Source organism: Danio aesculapii, chromosome 9 (genome assembly GCF_903798145.1).
Source record: "Danio aesculapii chromosome 9, fDanAes4.1, whole genome shotgun sequence".
Lineage (NCBI taxonomy): Eukaryota > Metazoa > Chordata > Actinopteri > Cypriniformes > Danionidae > Danio > Danio aesculapii.
Window position 1 is genome coordinate 23,524,536 of NC_079443.1, and position 16,898 is coordinate 23,541,433.

The 16,898-nt window shown below is 35.1% G+C and overlaps 1 protein-coding gene across 1 annotated transcript in view; it reads right to left on the reverse strand.

Moving 5' to 3' along the window:
• The window catches only part of fn1a (fibronectin 1a), a 66,796-nt gene that overhangs the window by 3,351 nt on the left and 46,547 nt on the right, over nucleotides 1–16,898 (reverse strand). Inside the window, exons 31-42 of the mRNA XM_056465229.1 lie at nucleotides 15,876–16,031; nucleotides 15,667–15,780; nucleotides 14,258–14,527; nucleotides 11,347–11,534; nucleotides 8,368–8,455; nucleotides 8,088–8,267; nucleotides 7,908–7,997; nucleotides 6,854–7,042; nucleotides 6,641–6,730; nucleotides 3,747–4,201; nucleotides 2,637–2,775; nucleotides 2,392–2,559 (exon numbers count right to left, since the gene is read on the reverse strand). Coding sequence (XP_056321204.1) covers nucleotides 2,392–2,559; nucleotides 2,637–2,775; nucleotides 3,747–4,201; nucleotides 6,641–6,730; nucleotides 6,854–7,042; nucleotides 7,908–7,997; nucleotides 8,088–8,267; nucleotides 8,368–8,455; nucleotides 11,347–11,534; nucleotides 14,258–14,527; nucleotides 15,667–15,780; nucleotides 15,876–16,031 — 2,127 coding nt within the window. The remainder of the gene's footprint in view (nucleotides 1–2,391; nucleotides 2,560–2,636; nucleotides 2,776–3,746; nucleotides 4,202–6,640; nucleotides 6,731–6,853; nucleotides 7,043–7,907; nucleotides 7,998–8,087; nucleotides 8,268–8,367; nucleotides 8,456–11,346; nucleotides 11,535–14,257; nucleotides 14,528–15,666; nucleotides 15,781–15,875; nucleotides 16,032–16,898) is intronic.

Here is a 16,898-nt window from a genome sequence, read left to right on the forward strand (position 1 = left end):
CTATCAGTTTTTATGCAATCTATGCTTTATTTTACTTCATACTTCTACTTGAAGAAATAAAATTGTTTCTTTGTACAAAATTTGTACAGCTTTTATTGCTATTTATGTAAAGAACACACAAAATTCCACAGCATTTTTAAATCAGTCTGAACAGATATTTGTATATACAGATCTGCACATATTATGACACTATTTTTAGAAAATTTTGTTTTATAGTTTACACAAAAACAATAACCGGATTATCCTCACGTAAATCAAATATTTTTAAATTTTGCATTAAAAAAAAAAAAAAAAGCATGCTAAATGTAAATCAGCTTGCTTCGTTATACTCATTTGTGTCGGGTTTATTCAGTTATTCACTTATTGAGTCCAAAACCATCTGAAGTAACTAAATCAGCATACTGTCATCTCAAAAACACTGCAAGAATTAGATTCTTTGTTTCTAGTGAAGACTTGTAAATGCTTTTATGACCATTAGGGTGGATTACTGTAATGGACTCCTCACCGGCCTTCACAAAAAGACAGTCAGACAGGTGTAGCTCATCCAGAACGCTGCTGCCCCGATTCTAACCAGAACCAGAAAATCTGAGCACATCACACCTGTCCTCAGGTCTTTACACTGGCTCCAAGTTACATTCAGAATAGATTTTAAAGTATTACTTGTATATAAATCACTAAATGGCCTAAGACCTACATATGATATGCTCACTGAATACAAACCTAACAGATCACTCAGATCATTAGGATCAAATAAATTAGAAATTCCAAGAGTTCAGTCAAAGCCTTCAGCTACTGCACCCCCCGCTGCTGGAATCAGCTTCCAGAAATGATCAGATGTGCTCCAACATTAGGCACATTCAAATCAAGTCTTAAAACATGTCTGTAAAGCTGTGCCTTTACCAAATCAGCACTGTGCTACATCCGAAAGATCAAACTATTATGTCTTTCTTTTCTTTTTTATTCTTTTAAAACATGTTTTATAGTTTACAAAAATTTTGTTTTATAGTTTACACAAAGACAATAACCGGATTATCCTCACGTAAATCAAATATTTTTAAATTTTGCATTTAAAAAAAAAAAAAAAAAAGCATGTCAAATGTAAATCAGCTTGCTTCGTAATACTCATTTGTGTTGGGTTTATTCAGTTATTCACTTATTGAGTCCAAAACCATCTGAAGTAACTAAATCAGCATACTGTCATCTCAAAAACACTGCAAGAATTAGATTCTTTGTTTCTAGTGAAGACTTGTAAATGCTTTTATGACCATTAGGGTGGATTACTGTAATGGACTCCTCACCGGCCTTCACAAAAAGACAGTCAGACAGGTGTAGCTCATCCAGAACGCTGCTGCCACGATTCTAACCAGAACCAGAAAATCTGAGCACATCACACCTGTCCTCAGGTCTTTACACTGGCTCCAAGTTACATTCAGAATAGATTTTAAAGTATTACTTGTATATAAATCACTAAATGGCCTAAGACCTACATATGATATGCTCACTGAATACAAACCTAACAGATCACTCAGATCATTAGGATCAAATAAATTAGAAATTCCAAGAGTTCAGTCAAAGCCTTCAGCTACTGCACCCCCCGCTGCTGGAATCAGCTTCCAGAAATGATCAGATGTGCTCCAACATTAGGCACATTCAAATCAAGTCTTAAAACATGTCTGTAAAGCTGTGCCTTTACCAAATGAGCACTGTGCTACATCCGAAAGATCAAACTATTATGTCTTTCTTTTCTTTTTTATTCTTTTAAAACATGTTTAACACATTTGAATCTGTTTTTAATCATTTTTATTCTGTTGTTTTTATTTTCTTATTATTGTCTCTTTTATTCCGGTTTATGTAAAGCACTTTGAATTACCTCTCTGTGTGAAATGTGCTATATAAATATAAAGCAAGCATACTTTTTTTTTGTAAATTTTCGTGAAGGAAACTTTACTTGAAATTTGGTATTTCCACATGTGATACAGTACTTAAAAGTGTAAATTAACACAGGGTGATGGAAACCAGCTAATAACAGAGTTGTTTTCAATAAATTTAATTTTTTTTCGCATTTTCAACCTTCCATCAACTGAACAAAATGCATGAAATATTTTCGGTTTTTAGTTGAGAAGCATTATGTGTAAATTAGACCAAAGTAATTACAACCGACTGAAGCCTGGATGTACAAATAAATATGGAGATTTTTTCTAAAACGATTTCCCCTAGAAGATCCGTAAAGACAAGTAAATTCTAGAGTGGACAGAAAGCATTCACAAACCATAACAAAATGTTTTTAAATATATGCAGATTAATATAGACACAGCCTCAATTGTCAAACAGTTGCCCATGCTAGCATGAGGTGTGGTGTTTAGCATACAGCGCCACTGCTCATTCACTCACTGGACGAATCACATCTGAAATGACCACTGCCGAGGCCCAGGCACTTGCACCAGAGTTTAAAGCCCGTCTCAGACATGCGCTCCCACTCCGCGTTAACCTCATGATAGGTGGTGGTGAATGAATCATAACACACATCCCTGCCGGTGGGAATCACTCCAGCTCCTGGAACTGAAGCATATGAGGTGTCAGAAACATGCATGTAAACTACTGAAACATAATAGCAAACTATTTGGGGGGGAATTTACCACTATTTCCAACAGTCACAACATCTTCCAGCACTTTCTGTTTTTGGTCTCCATTGACAGACTCCACAAGAACATTATAGGAGGCACCAGAGGTAAGGCCGATCAGGGTAGCGCTTGTTGAGGTACCAGGCAAACGCATCTGAAGGACAGAGGATGGATAGGTTAAGAAAATGAATATAAACACGTTTTAATTTGAAAGAAATGACATTAGTAGTTTACTATAAATAATTATACACCAGATTATTATAAATTATGGTCTTCAGTTTTCTATGGATGTGTGTGTAATATATATGTATATTTTAGTAATCAAAAACAGTTGACAAGAAGTACATGGATGATCTACTACCTCCGGCAAGAAATTGTAGTGCGCATTCAATAAACGCTAAACTATCCTGTGATGCACCGCAAGACAATTCATAATTCAGAGTTGCAACTGACCTGGGTAGGTCAAGTGATAATGAGAAACAGTGGATTTAGCATGTCCAAACTCCATTCATACTACTCATGTTCATACTATATAGAACATACTTTTCTAACGATCATGTAGTATCTACTGTATACATGTAGTAGCCAGAATACATAGATGCTACATATGAAGAGTTCAGTTCCAAAAACCTCTAAGTGCCATCTGCAATTTTAGTAGGTTCAGTAATTTCACTTTGACGGCAAAGAATAGGTTCTTTTCATACCCTTTAAAGTGAAATAACTGATCACAAACATAGAAGGCTGAGATAAATGCTCATTTTAGAAGTACATTTTAGAGGGCAATTAAAGGTTTTTGCGTCTGAACTTTTCATATGTACTAATGTTCTAATGATTTTTATTTTTGTGTAAACTATCAGTTTACTTTATTGTGCTTCACTTAGGTCAGCCTTGCATTTATTACCTTCAAAATAAAATATATCAATTTGCTATAACTTTAAAGATTGATTTCAAAATAAAAGCACCAACTTTGCTTTGTGATATAAAGTAATTGCTTTTTTTTTTTTTTCAAATGATCCAAAAATGATGACAATAAATGTTAAAAACTGTTAGCTAATGACTTTTGTAGTATTTTTTTTTAAAAAAGTTAGACATCAGGTACAGGATAGTCCTAGTCCATTGACTTACCTGGAAGCTCTTCTCATTGATCTCAGTAATGGGGCTGCACCACACCACATACTCGGATGTGTGCGGCACAGGCTGCCATACAATCGTGGTCTGAGTCTGAGACTCCTGGGGCAGGTTTGTCTCATTGAAAAGGCCGCCAAAGGGGAAACCAGCTTCTGGACCCTCGTTCACCTTCACCACAGGCACTCTCTGGCCGTCAGCTCCCGGAAGAGGGATGTAGACCAGTGGCTCACCGTGGTTTGGATGATGAGGCTGCTGGCCGTTGTTGCCCAGGTTGAAGCTCTGATATTCAGTGTAGATGTGTTGGCCCTGCTGCCCCAATGTGTTGTGTCTGTTTGGCCCCAGCACATGTACGTGGTTGTTGAAGTTGTCATTGTCCTCGGGCACATCCAAGACTTCGAGATGGGGTCGGCTGGGGTTGGGGAGCTGAGGGGGAAGCTGCTCAATTTCCAGTTCTAGGAGGAGGATTGTGATGGAAGCAATTAAGTAATGCAATAGCATAGTTTAGCCAGAAGAGGGAGCATTTAAAGGGATAATTCACCTACAAAATGAAATTTACTTTGTTTGCTGTAGCTTCAATCTACAGAACATAAAATATATATTTTAGACTGCTGGTGACCAAAGAGTTAATGGTCTTTATTGACTTTATTGACTATTGGCTTGGCATGCTCACCAGGCATTAGAGAAATATATTAGGACTGAAAGATATGTGATTGATGACATAAATTTTATTTTTGTGTAAACTATCGGTTGAATTTATTGTGTTTCGCTTAGGTCAGCCTTGCAATTATTTCCTTTAAAACAAAATATCAAATATCAAAATGCTATAGCTTTAGACATAGTTTTCAAAATATTAGCACCATTTTTGCTTTGTGGTATATAGTAATTGCATTTTTTAAATGACCCAAAACGATGATTATAAATGTTAAAAACTGTTAGCTAATGACTTTTGTAGTATCTTTTTTCCTACTATGGATGTCAGTGGCTATTGGTTTTCAACATTTCTCAAAATATCTTCTTTGTTGTTTAACAGAGAAAAAAATTACATTTATAACAGTTTTGAAGAATGAAATGAGGACAAAATTTTCATTTTGGGGAACTATCCCTTTTTTATTCAGAAAGGGGGTATTAAATTGAATAAAAGTAATAGTAGAGACATGTATAAAGCTAATATACAAGTCAAATTCAAATTTCTGAGGATCACACAGAGCTAACAGCCAAAGTAACTCAGATTTGCATTAGAAGAATAAGTAGAATTTTAACAAAATATAAATGTTTTTAAATAAAAACAATAATTCAGTGTTATGTATTTTTCTTATCTGTTAAAACAATAGCACAAAAAATATATTTTATTTAAAGTGGTGAGTTATTCTTTGTGTTGTTGTATATGCCTCTGTTTGTTGTGGTTCTCTTCTCTATGCCTCTATTTACTGTCTTTCTGATAGGTTTCATTAACAGCGCACAGGTGCAGTGAATTAGGTGTCGACACATGGAAGCTTTCCGGCATGTTTGTAAAGTCCATTTAAAGGTGTTTTATGTAAGTTTTTGACTCTTCTAAAGCATAAAAATACCATAATATGTTTGCAGATATTTAGGAAACATGCCAAGTGAACATTCTTGTTTATCTGAAAAACAGTGCAGATGTCAGATATTCTGCTTTAAAATGTTTTTTTGGTGCAGGAACGCTGTCTTTGTTTTGGAAATTGGTATGATTTGTTTTGGAAACTGCCCAATGCCAATTTAGCTAAATAGATTTCAGCACCCCGGGTTGCCTTGATGGAAAACCGTGTATTCCATTCATTCATTCAGAAAGGCTCTTAAAGCATGCGTCAGAGACTGAACGCAACTTCTGGTGGACAGTATCAGACTCCGAAAGGAGACCGATTCAGTTCCACATGAAGTTATTAATCAGCAAACGATATAAATATTACAAACATAAACATTGTTGGAGCAGGTTGCATTGTAACCTCGTGTCCTCACAACATTTAAATACAGCCATTCAGAAGCACAGAATATGCGCTCACTCATAAAATGGTAAGGTTTATAATATATTTAATACATATTAATCCTTTTTAACATTACTAAATGTACATAATGAATCACTGCACAATTCGAACTGTTAATTAGGACAAAAAACTCCTTTTAATATGGAAAATATTCCTTCTATCGGGTGCAGTTGCTTTTATTTAGAGCATGGTTTAAATCTGGCATTTTGATTCAGGAGTGCAATACCTAGTTCAACCACTGGATGTCAAACCTACATACTGCACCTTTAAACTGGACGGAACATCATTCAGAGTCTCCTCTCTGCTGACTTGTTTTGTTTATTTGTGAAAAAACTTGTGTTGTATTTGCGCAGCGATACTGTTGAAGTTTAACGCTGAGTGTTGCCAATTATTGAGATCAATACGGAGACTCATGTGATGAGGAGGGTGCCTATTTGTTTTATTAAGTTTTCTCATGTTTTGTGGTTAGTAAGGAGGTAAAGTGAATGTTGTTAATTTGTTTTATTTCATGTGCAGGTAAGAGGGTTTAAAACTTAGTTGCTGAGTTTTTTGTTGGTTTTGCTTTTGTTGTGGCTTTACCTCCACAAGATTTTTATGTCTCCTTAAGTTAACTTTATGTCTTTCTTTGGCCAGTCGTCTTTGTTGTTGTTTTTACTTTTGAATGGGAGATGAGACTCTGAGCTCCTTATTAATTTAGAGGTGTTTATTTTAATTTGATTTAATTTATTGTAACGGGTCTGGCTTGAAGCCACACAGAGTTAGAAAGCATAACATTTAGTTCTTCTGTATTCTGATTAAATAAATATAGCCTTGTTTATAAAAAAATATTTTCTACATTCAAAATCTGTTTTACAATAGTATAATAAAAAAGAAATAAACAGTACTTACGAGTTCTTGCCTTTCCAATCAATGGCGTGCTTCTTTGAGCGCCATTTAACGCAACAATCTTGATAATGTACTCAGTGCCTGGTTTCAACCCTACATGTATAAATCACAAAAGATGTTGCTTAAAAACAAAAGGCATTTGATAGCCATCTAAGAAATCCCACTATAAAAAAAGGCAGAACAGTCTGAAATCCATAAACTGTGAAACAGCAGTACCAGAGATGGAAGCGAAGGTTCTGGCAGCCTGGGGTCGAGGGGTCAGCTCTTTGGGAATGCCTCCAGCCTCCTCATAGGTCACATAGTATCCAGTGATAGTGCTGCGTGGAGCCTCCCAGGTGAAGGCGATCGAAGTACAAGCCAGAGAGGTAAAATGGAGGTTTGTAGGTGGGCTAATAACTGGTTTTGCTGGAGGAAAACAAAATGTTAGTATATTATTATATTACAATACATGAAAATACATCATATCATATTATATTACATCGTATAACATTACACCATGTTATATCACATACCATTATTTCACATCACATCATATACCATATCATATTATGCTGTCACATTCTATTATATTACATTATATCATATGACAATCAGTTATATTATATTACATCACATTATATCGCATTACATTATATTATAATCACATTATTTTCTAATATAATATATTATTTTACATCATATTAAAGTACACCATGTTTTATCACATTACATTAAATTGTATCATATCACATCATATACCATATCATATTATACTGTCACACTCTATTATATTACATTATATCATATCACAATCAGTTATATCACATCACAATATATCATATCACATTATATCGTATCAAATTATATCACATTCTATTCTATTCTATTATTTTATATTATATTATATTATATTACATTGTATTAAATTACACCATGTTATATCACATTACATTATATCCCATATATCATATCATATACTGTCACATTCTATTATATTACATTATATCATATCACAATCAGTTATATCACATCACATTATATCGTATCACATTATATTATATCACATCACATTATATTATATTATATATAACACCGTATTAAATTACACCATGTTTTATCACATTACATTATATCATATCACATCACATCATATACCATATCATATCACACTCTGTTATATCACATTATATTATATTATATTATATTATATTATATTATATTATATTATATTATATTATATTATATTATATTATATTATATTATATTATATTATATTATATTATATAGGTACCTGTTGTAGCTGTAAGGGTGAAAGGCTCACTACGAGAGTTTCCATTCAGAGTATAGATATTGATCTTATAATTGGTTCCAGGCTCCAGACCTGTAGGACACAGAATTATGCATAATTTCTCCATTAATATGATATAGTCTTTAATACAAGTTAAGTTAATATAAGCATGTGATGCTGTACCAGCAATTGTGTAAGTGCGTGAATCAGGTTCAATGGTCCTCTGGATTGGATTATGGCCGCCCATGGTGGGAGTTGCTTCCACCAAGAAGCCAGAAATAGCCTCAGTCTTTGAGCGCCACGTTATAGTGATGGAGGAGTCCTTCACATTAGATATACGGACACGTCGAGGTGGACTGATATCTGGAAAAATGACATCTGGATTGAGTTATGACCAGAAATAGCAGAAATGTGGTGGAGAATGCGGGTTAGATTCTGAGGGGGTTAAGAGAATGTGGGTTACTGTCAGGTGTTGTGACTTCTCCTTTGACCCGAGGGCTGGTTAGAGAGTTCTTCACACCATAAACCTCCACTTCGTAATCAGTGCCAGGCTATAAACACACATGGAGAGGAGAAGAAAAAAAAAAAAACACACACAAAGAAAATTCTTGAAAATGTGCTTCATAGAATACCATATACTTTTCTGAAACAATTTGGCACAGGCTTTAATCTTTGATCTGCACACTGACCAAAATGAAAAGGTAGACATACAGTATGAGGTTTGCTTGATGGAGCTTAACATTTCTTTCTGACTACCAGTAACCCACAACCACAATGAGAACCAAGAGTAAATGCCTCAAAACTGTAGGAACAGCTGTTTCAATAGTGGTGAGCACTTGAAACATCTCAGCGTGTTGTTTCCAATTGAAAGTATGATTTACATTTTATGGAATATTGAAATATTTATTATACATTATTAATCAGTACAGTTATTTAAAAAAAAAAAAAAAAAAAAAAAAAAAAAAAAAAAAAAAAAAAAATCAAGTGACTTTTTAAACTCTCATCAAAAAAAAAAAAAAACTTTCCCTCCCTCTTCACTGACATCTCATAGTTGCTGATTATGTGTTTACGGGTGTGAGGGCGTTCCACCAATAGCAAACCACAATCATCCGATCCAGTCTAGATGGATTAAAACTAACTAAACTATTTTTTTTCTATTTGACAAGGGCTTTACTTGGAAATGTTTCAATAGAGAAGAAAATACTATCACAAGAGTTTCATACTGACAATAACTCTAGACCAATTTCAAACAGAGTGACATAAATAGGCCAAAGATGAAGCAGCTAATTCTACTCTGTTTTAAAAAGCTCTGTTTAAACCTGTTTAAAGTTGTGCTTTTGTGGAATCACTTTTTCATGGTCCCTTTTGCAAATTTTCTTGAAAATAAAGGCTGATTTAAACTTCTGCGTCGAGTGATTGACGTGACCCACAGTGCCTGCCTTGCGCGTAGCTGTGCATTTATACTTCTGCATGCTGTTTGCATTGCTCTGCAATAACACTTCCGAAACATTAGCTGACAGTAGGGTTTTTATGTTCCTCTGTGTCAAGTTTCTTCGCAGGTATTTTGTTTTTTCTGTAAGCTATAAGTAGCTAAAACTCACTCACTAAGAGGTGGGAACCAGCAGATGTGCAATAACTTTAATCATAAGGTAAACACAAAACAAAAAAGTTTCCATCTGGAGCTCCTTCACGGGGCTGTTTACACTTGTAAACACTCGCCCTATCCAAGTGTATCTGTCTGTGGAGTGCAGGACGGGGGCAAAAGATAAAGGGGTGTAACTTGTAGTACGTTAGAGGTGCAGTTACTGAGATCCATGCGAGATGTCACAACGAGATGTTGTTGGCAAGATGGTGGAAATCCTTACTAGAGAACATTTTCATCAAATGTTTTCATGGGTTTTCTCCAAATTTATCCACAACCAATTCATTTGATATATTATTATAAGCATTTATTTAGCAACTCCACCATGCAACTCGCTGACTTCATTCGTTTTGTCATGACAGTTAGCCTACTCGGCGTCGTCCCCTGTGGTTGAAAATAACAGTACAATGGCGAGCGCATCAAGTATGAAAACCTCCTCAACTCGCGGCTGTACGTTAATAACTGTGATGGTTGGGTTTAGGATTGGGGAAGGTGTAGACATTAATAACTATGATGGTTGGGTTTAGGTTTGGGGAAGGTGTGGTAATAACTGTGATGGTTGGGTTAAGGTGTAGAGTAGGTGTAGACGTTAATATCTGATGTACAATCTTGCCGACAACATAATTTTGACATGTCTCCATAACTCCCAAGTTATGCTTCTAACGTACTACAAGTTATGCTCCTAAGGCCCCTTCATGCATTGCCCCTGTCTTGCAGTCCGCAGACAGACCCTACTTGTTCCATCGGGCTTGCGGCTCTCAGCACTGCCCACACTCGTCACCGGTACCAAACCAACCAATCACAGAGCTTGCGCTTTGCGTCGTTGTGACATGTACTTATATTTTTTGAGATGCATGTCAATGGGGCTATGCGACCACGCGAAGGCTGCGCCACAGCATATGTGTACGCTTGACTCAGAAGTATAAATCAGCCTCAAGTTACACTGCAATTTCAAGCCTACATTGCAACTACAAGCAGAAACTCTGGAAGTATGTCAACACTACCCCAAACCTACAGTAACAGTCTATTAATACCCTAATGAGAACTAGTTGCAACTTATAAATCAACAAACTTTGTTAAAGGAGTTTTACAACTCTCCTAAAGTGAATCCATTCAGTCTGAAATTAGAATTTGGGAGGAGCATTTTTGGCTTAGCATAAATCATTCAATTGAATTAGACCATTAGCTTCTCGTTCAAAATAATAAAAAAAAAATCTAGCAAAACTCATCCCATATTGAAAAATTAGGTCAGTAGGTGAAAAGCAACTGGTCTTTTGTGGTTTCGAGATATTCAATCACATGTATGCATTTATAAAACCATTTAGACCCCTGTATTTGGAATCATCCACTTGTGATTAGATCAATTAAAATGCACCTAAATACTAGCTTTAAACAGGGTCATATACTGTAAATTTATTCATTCATCCATTCATTCATTTTCTTTTCAGCTTAGTCCCTTTATTTATTGGGGGTCGCCACAGCAGAATGAACCGCCAACTTATCCAACAAATGTTTTACGCAGCTGATGCCCATCCAGCTCCAACCCATCACTGGAAACACCTATACACTCTCATTCACACACATACACTACAGCCAATTTAGCTTACCCAAATTCACCTATAGCACATGTCTTTGGACTTGTGGAGCAAACTCCAAACAGAAATGCCAACTGACCCAGCTGAGGCTCGAACCAGTGATCTTCTTGCTTTGAGGTGACAGAGCTACCCGCTGCACCACCACACTGCCCCATACAGTAAATTATTGAGGTTAAAGTTTATAGAGAACAAAATAGTTTCTCACCATGAGTCCAGAGGCATGGAAGTCAGTGGAGTCAGGGGTGAGGTTTTCCTCTTTAGTAGGGCCGCTTTTGCTCTTGGGTGAAATGGCCACACGGTAACCTGTCAACCTGGCATCAGATGAAGACCAGGAGACTGTGAAAGATGTTGGGCCCACTTGGGAAAACTTCAGACTCGTAGGTGCAGGAATACCTGCAGGCAGAAAAGAGAACATTGAAGAAACGTCAATGATATTATCAGAATTTTACATTTTGTTAGGAATATGACTGGTGTTTTCCCCAAGTAAAACATGATGCTACAATACTGTGGTGTTGCGATTCTTACAAATGCAAGTGTTTTTCTGTGATACAAAAAGTGATCTGAGTTGTGTTTAGCATGTTGCTACACTCTCATAAAGGTACGCAAGCTGTCACTAGGGTGAGTGACAGCTTCTCAAAAGTTACACATTTGTACCAAAAGGGTCGATATTAAGAACTCAAGGGTACATAGTAGTACCAAAAATGTACAAATGTTTACCATTTGAAATTTGTAGGTACTAATATATACCTTTGAGGTACCAACATGGACTCTTTAAGTACAAAAGTGTCCCTTTTGAAAAGGTACCATCCCAGTGACAGCTCACGTACCTTTATTTCTGAGAGTGTGCAGTATGCATTTGTTAGGCTAATTGCTAAATTTAGCTAGTTACATTTCACATGTTTGAGGTCAGTAGAAGGATTTTGTAATGTTTCTGAAAGAAAAAGCCTTTTATGATTACTACTCTTATGATCTTTGTGACCCAAAATTGCAATACTGGTTTTTACAGTACTCCAGTATTAACACTGCACAATATGATTTTCTTAGATTTTTTGTCTAATTTCTAGACTTAATGTCTAAACATTCTTAAATCAAGAAGCATTTTCTAGACAAGCAAAACTTGTTTTAAGGAAAAAGTCACTCAATTTTGACACATTATTTCTTAAAGGGCACATCGTTTACCTCTTTTTTTATGATTTAACATTAATATTATGGTTCTTCTGAGTGTGCCAGTTTAGGTTCAGTTCAAAACACAATTCAGATTTTTTTATTATAATGTGTTAAAAAGTGTCATGTTGGGGGCATGTCCACAGTTCGCTGATTTAGGGGTGTCTTGCTTCACATGTAGATTAGTTTCGGCTTCGTCCCCTTGTTACGTTGGGCGGGGAGCCATGAGCTCACCCGCTCTGTGTTTGGGCAGACTGAGAGAAGGAGCAGGAGTGAGATGATCAGCAATCAGTCGTACATATACGACTCGGACACAGACCAAGCAGAGAGTACAAAATCATTTGTGTCTTTGTATAGTTTTACAGCCAACTGTGTGCTAGTTTCAAGTATCGAGCTTGTACACCGAGACAAATAACCACGCACACTGAATTAACTTTGACTGAGGCACGGGATGCGTCGCTCGAAGCCGCGACACGGCACACCAGACACTCTCTTTGGCAGAAACATGAAGTGTCCTGAATCGTCGCGCCATTGTGTGTACAGTGATAGAAACCTATGTTTAGAATTCTAAAATGCATGGCGCAGCGTCAGGTGTAGCAGCACCTAGTTAAGATCACAGGGAGCTTCTGGGATCACGAGAAATGCAAACGGCTGAAGTATAAGGTAGACTCAATAAGTACACATGTTTGCAAACCTACCTAAAGATACAACCAATAATTCCGATTAGAGCGATAATGTGGAGAATATTGATCTTGTGTTGAGCCCAATGAGCCTTGCATCTAAAAACAGAGCAAGGATGTTCCTTTAGTGATATTGCTTCGACTCACGCTATAAATGGCGGACGTGAATCAACAAACTGAGGATATGATGACACGCCAGTCAATCAATATTGGTGGGCGGGGGGACCGCACTCCTACATAAAGTTGCAGTCGATCTGAAAACCGCTCCAATTGGTCCACCGTTTTTTATGTTGTTAAATTGAAAAAAAGCACTGGGTGTGCTTATATCACCCTAATATAACGGTCTATACACCATACATGCACATACGTCTGTCCAAACAGCTTGAAAAGTAGATTTTTTATCATAGGTGCCGTTTAAAACAAGACAACATGTTTATCTCGTCTCGAAAATGCTTCTTGATTTAAGAATTTGTAGCTATTTGGACTAAAAACAAGATAAAACCTCTAGGTAGGAAAAGCATTTTTTGCAGTGCAGTCACATAATTGTAAGGAAATTTCTAAATATAAATTTTTAATACAGTTGCTTTATTTTTTTCTAAGGAAAATTTTAGAAGAAAAGCATGCATTTGAAAACTTCTATAAAACGTAAAAGTCTGCATATGTAACTTTTGAACAATTACAGGTAGACTTCCTAAATAAACATCATGAATAGGTCATTATACCTTATAATATATATATATATATATATATATATATATATATATATATATATATATATATATATATATATATATATATATATATATATATATATATATATATATATATATATATATGTGTGTGTGTGTGTGTGTGTGTGTGCGTGTGTGTGTGTGTGTGCGCGTGTGTGCGCGCGCGTGTGTGTGTGCGTGTATGTGTGTGTGTAATAAGTTCATACAATTTAGCATTGCATTATTTTTTATGTTTTTAATTTTTTTATTTGTTTTTTGGTATAATTAATAAATGTAGATAAAAAGAAATCATATAATAAATTAATAAAATAAATTGTACAAAACATTGCATTAAAATTTCAAGTAAAGACTGAGCAAATTAAGTCAATACTAAATACAAATATGTTCTACATAATTAGTATTAAAATATATACTCTTACAAATATTTTAAAATATTTGTATACATGCGAGTAATTTATATAGTTAGCAAATATACAACAATCATTCTGCAACATGCATAAATCACCAAATAAATAACATGCATTTTGTTGATATAAAATACCTGTTGTTTGAGTGCCGACCAGCGGAGTGCTTGGTGTTCGATCATGCAGTGCGATGACTTTAACAGTGTATTCTGTGCCAGGTCTGAGGCCATGAAGCACTGCAGACTCGTCATCCCCATGCGGGGCAGGGAACAGCTCTCTCTCCCCCTCCTCTGGACTGTAGTACAACACTCTATAGGAGGAGACTACGCCATCGGGACTGTCCCAAGAGATGCGCATGGAGCTGGATTCCACGTCAGTGAAGGACAGATCTTTAGGTTTGTCCACCGCTACAGAAATAAACAATTTGAAACTATGAATCCAATTGTTTGCACTGAGAGTACTTTATAAGTACTCATAAAAGGCATATTTCTATAATAACTTGCCTAATTACCCTAACCTGCCTAGTTACCCTAATAAACCTAGTTAAGCCTTTAAATGTCACTTTAAACTGCATAGAAGTGTCCTGAAAAATATCTAGTACAATTTTATTTACTGTCATCATGGCAAAGATAAAATAAATCAGTTATTAGAAATGAGTTAATAAAACTATTAGGTTTAGAAATGTGTTGAAAAAAATCTTTGAAAAAAAAAAAAAAAGGGGGGGGGGGCTAATAACTCAGGGGGCTAATAATTCAGGAGGGCTAATAATTCTGACTTCAACTGTATATTTATTTTAATTTCAAAAGGGACAGATAAAAAAGGCAGATCACACTACGGGCACATGCACAGACTCCAGAGTTTCATTTTATGCTAAAGCAAAACTGTAAATAGTTAAAGGAAATTACCTTCAAAAGTAACAATTACATTTTTAGGCAGTTTCAAGGATTTTTTTCAAAAATACTAAGAGTACCAAAAGTACTTTTCAAACCTTGAAAACTGTTGATTAAAATTGAAGCCTTTTCAAGGATTTCCAGCAACCAAACCCTGTGTGCAAACCCTGTGTACTATAGCATTACTATTTGTGCTACTATCTTTATAATTTTTTACTTAAATATAATAGTTAGTTTGCTGACTGAGATATAAATAAACCTACCTATATCTGTCACCATGATTTTTGCAACAACTTTTCACAAGAGGGCGAGTTTTAGTTACATACCACTACACTGTAAAACCCCAAAAATTAAGGTAACTCAAAACATTTGAGGAAATCGATTGCAACAAACCATTTAAGTTCAAAAACTAATCCTAATGAGTACTGTGAACTTACTCCATTTAAGTTGAAGTAATGAGGTATTTAATTAACTCATTACCGTCAACGCTGAGTTCAAAACTCTTTTCAAATGAGTAGAATTAACTTTCAGTCAATTTTGAGTTAACTACACTCATTTCATTTGATAAAGTTGACAATTGGGTTTTACAGTAAAAACATTCACAAAATGCACCTTGAGAATATATGAACTTTCATTCTCTCAATTTGTAGACCTACTTGTGACTACATTTTCGACCAGAGGGAGGCTCTCTCCATCCTGACCCAGAGCATACACCTTGATGCTGTACTTCACTGTAGGCATCAGGCCAGAGAATGTAAATTCAGTCTGGTCTGCAATCGCATATGAAAAACACACCTAGCATTAACTCCATTTCAAATGTCAATAGAAGTCGACACAGCATTTACACGAGAGCCATAAAGTATACCTGGAGCAATATCCGCATTTAACATAGGTCCTTCTCCAGTAAGAGGAGTTCCTATGACTCTGTATCTTGAGATGGGGCCAGCCACTGGGGTCCAGCGTACAGTAATAGTGTTGTCCTTCACGTCAGTCACCTCCATCTGTGACGGAGAATCAATATCTGTTTCAAGAGAGGAAATTCATTATTATTTTTTGTCCTATTCTTTCACACCATCGTATTTTTTTTTTAAATGTAAGGTAAAATACAGCTGTTTGAGAATGTAAAAATGTTGAAAGTAATGCACAATTTAAAGTGTCGAAGATGTCAAATTTCCAATACAAAAAAAAAAAAGCAAAATAATGATTTACACTTGCATGAGGTGGTTTTGAACACACTCATATACATACATGTGAGTATATATATATATATATATATATATATATACACACACACACATATATATACACACACTCATATACATATACATACATATACATACATATACATATACATATACATATACATATATATATACATATATATATACATATATATATATATATATATATATATATATATATATATATATATATATATATATATATATATATATATATATATATATATATATATATATATATATATATATTGCACAACAACATGTTTTCTTTCATCAAAATAGTTCATATAGTTCAAGATTATGTGTCTTGTCCAATCTGTTCCCTTTTTCATTAATTTTTTAACATTTATTTATATTTCATTTTATTTAGTTTGTTTTATGTACAATTTGTTTTAACAACGCACTTTCATTTGCAATACTTTACAATACTTTGCAAAACTTGCAAATGTATTTGTTTAAATCTGAGAAAATATTTTTACATATGTATCATACAGGTTAAATATGTTACAGTTAATAAAAATGTTTACACTTAAATATTCAAATTTTATTTTTTATGCCTTCTTCTCACTGTTTTTACACTAGTGGGCCCAATGTTTTATTATGTCGCCTAGGGCCCGTCAACCCTACGGGCCGGCACTGGTTTTGAA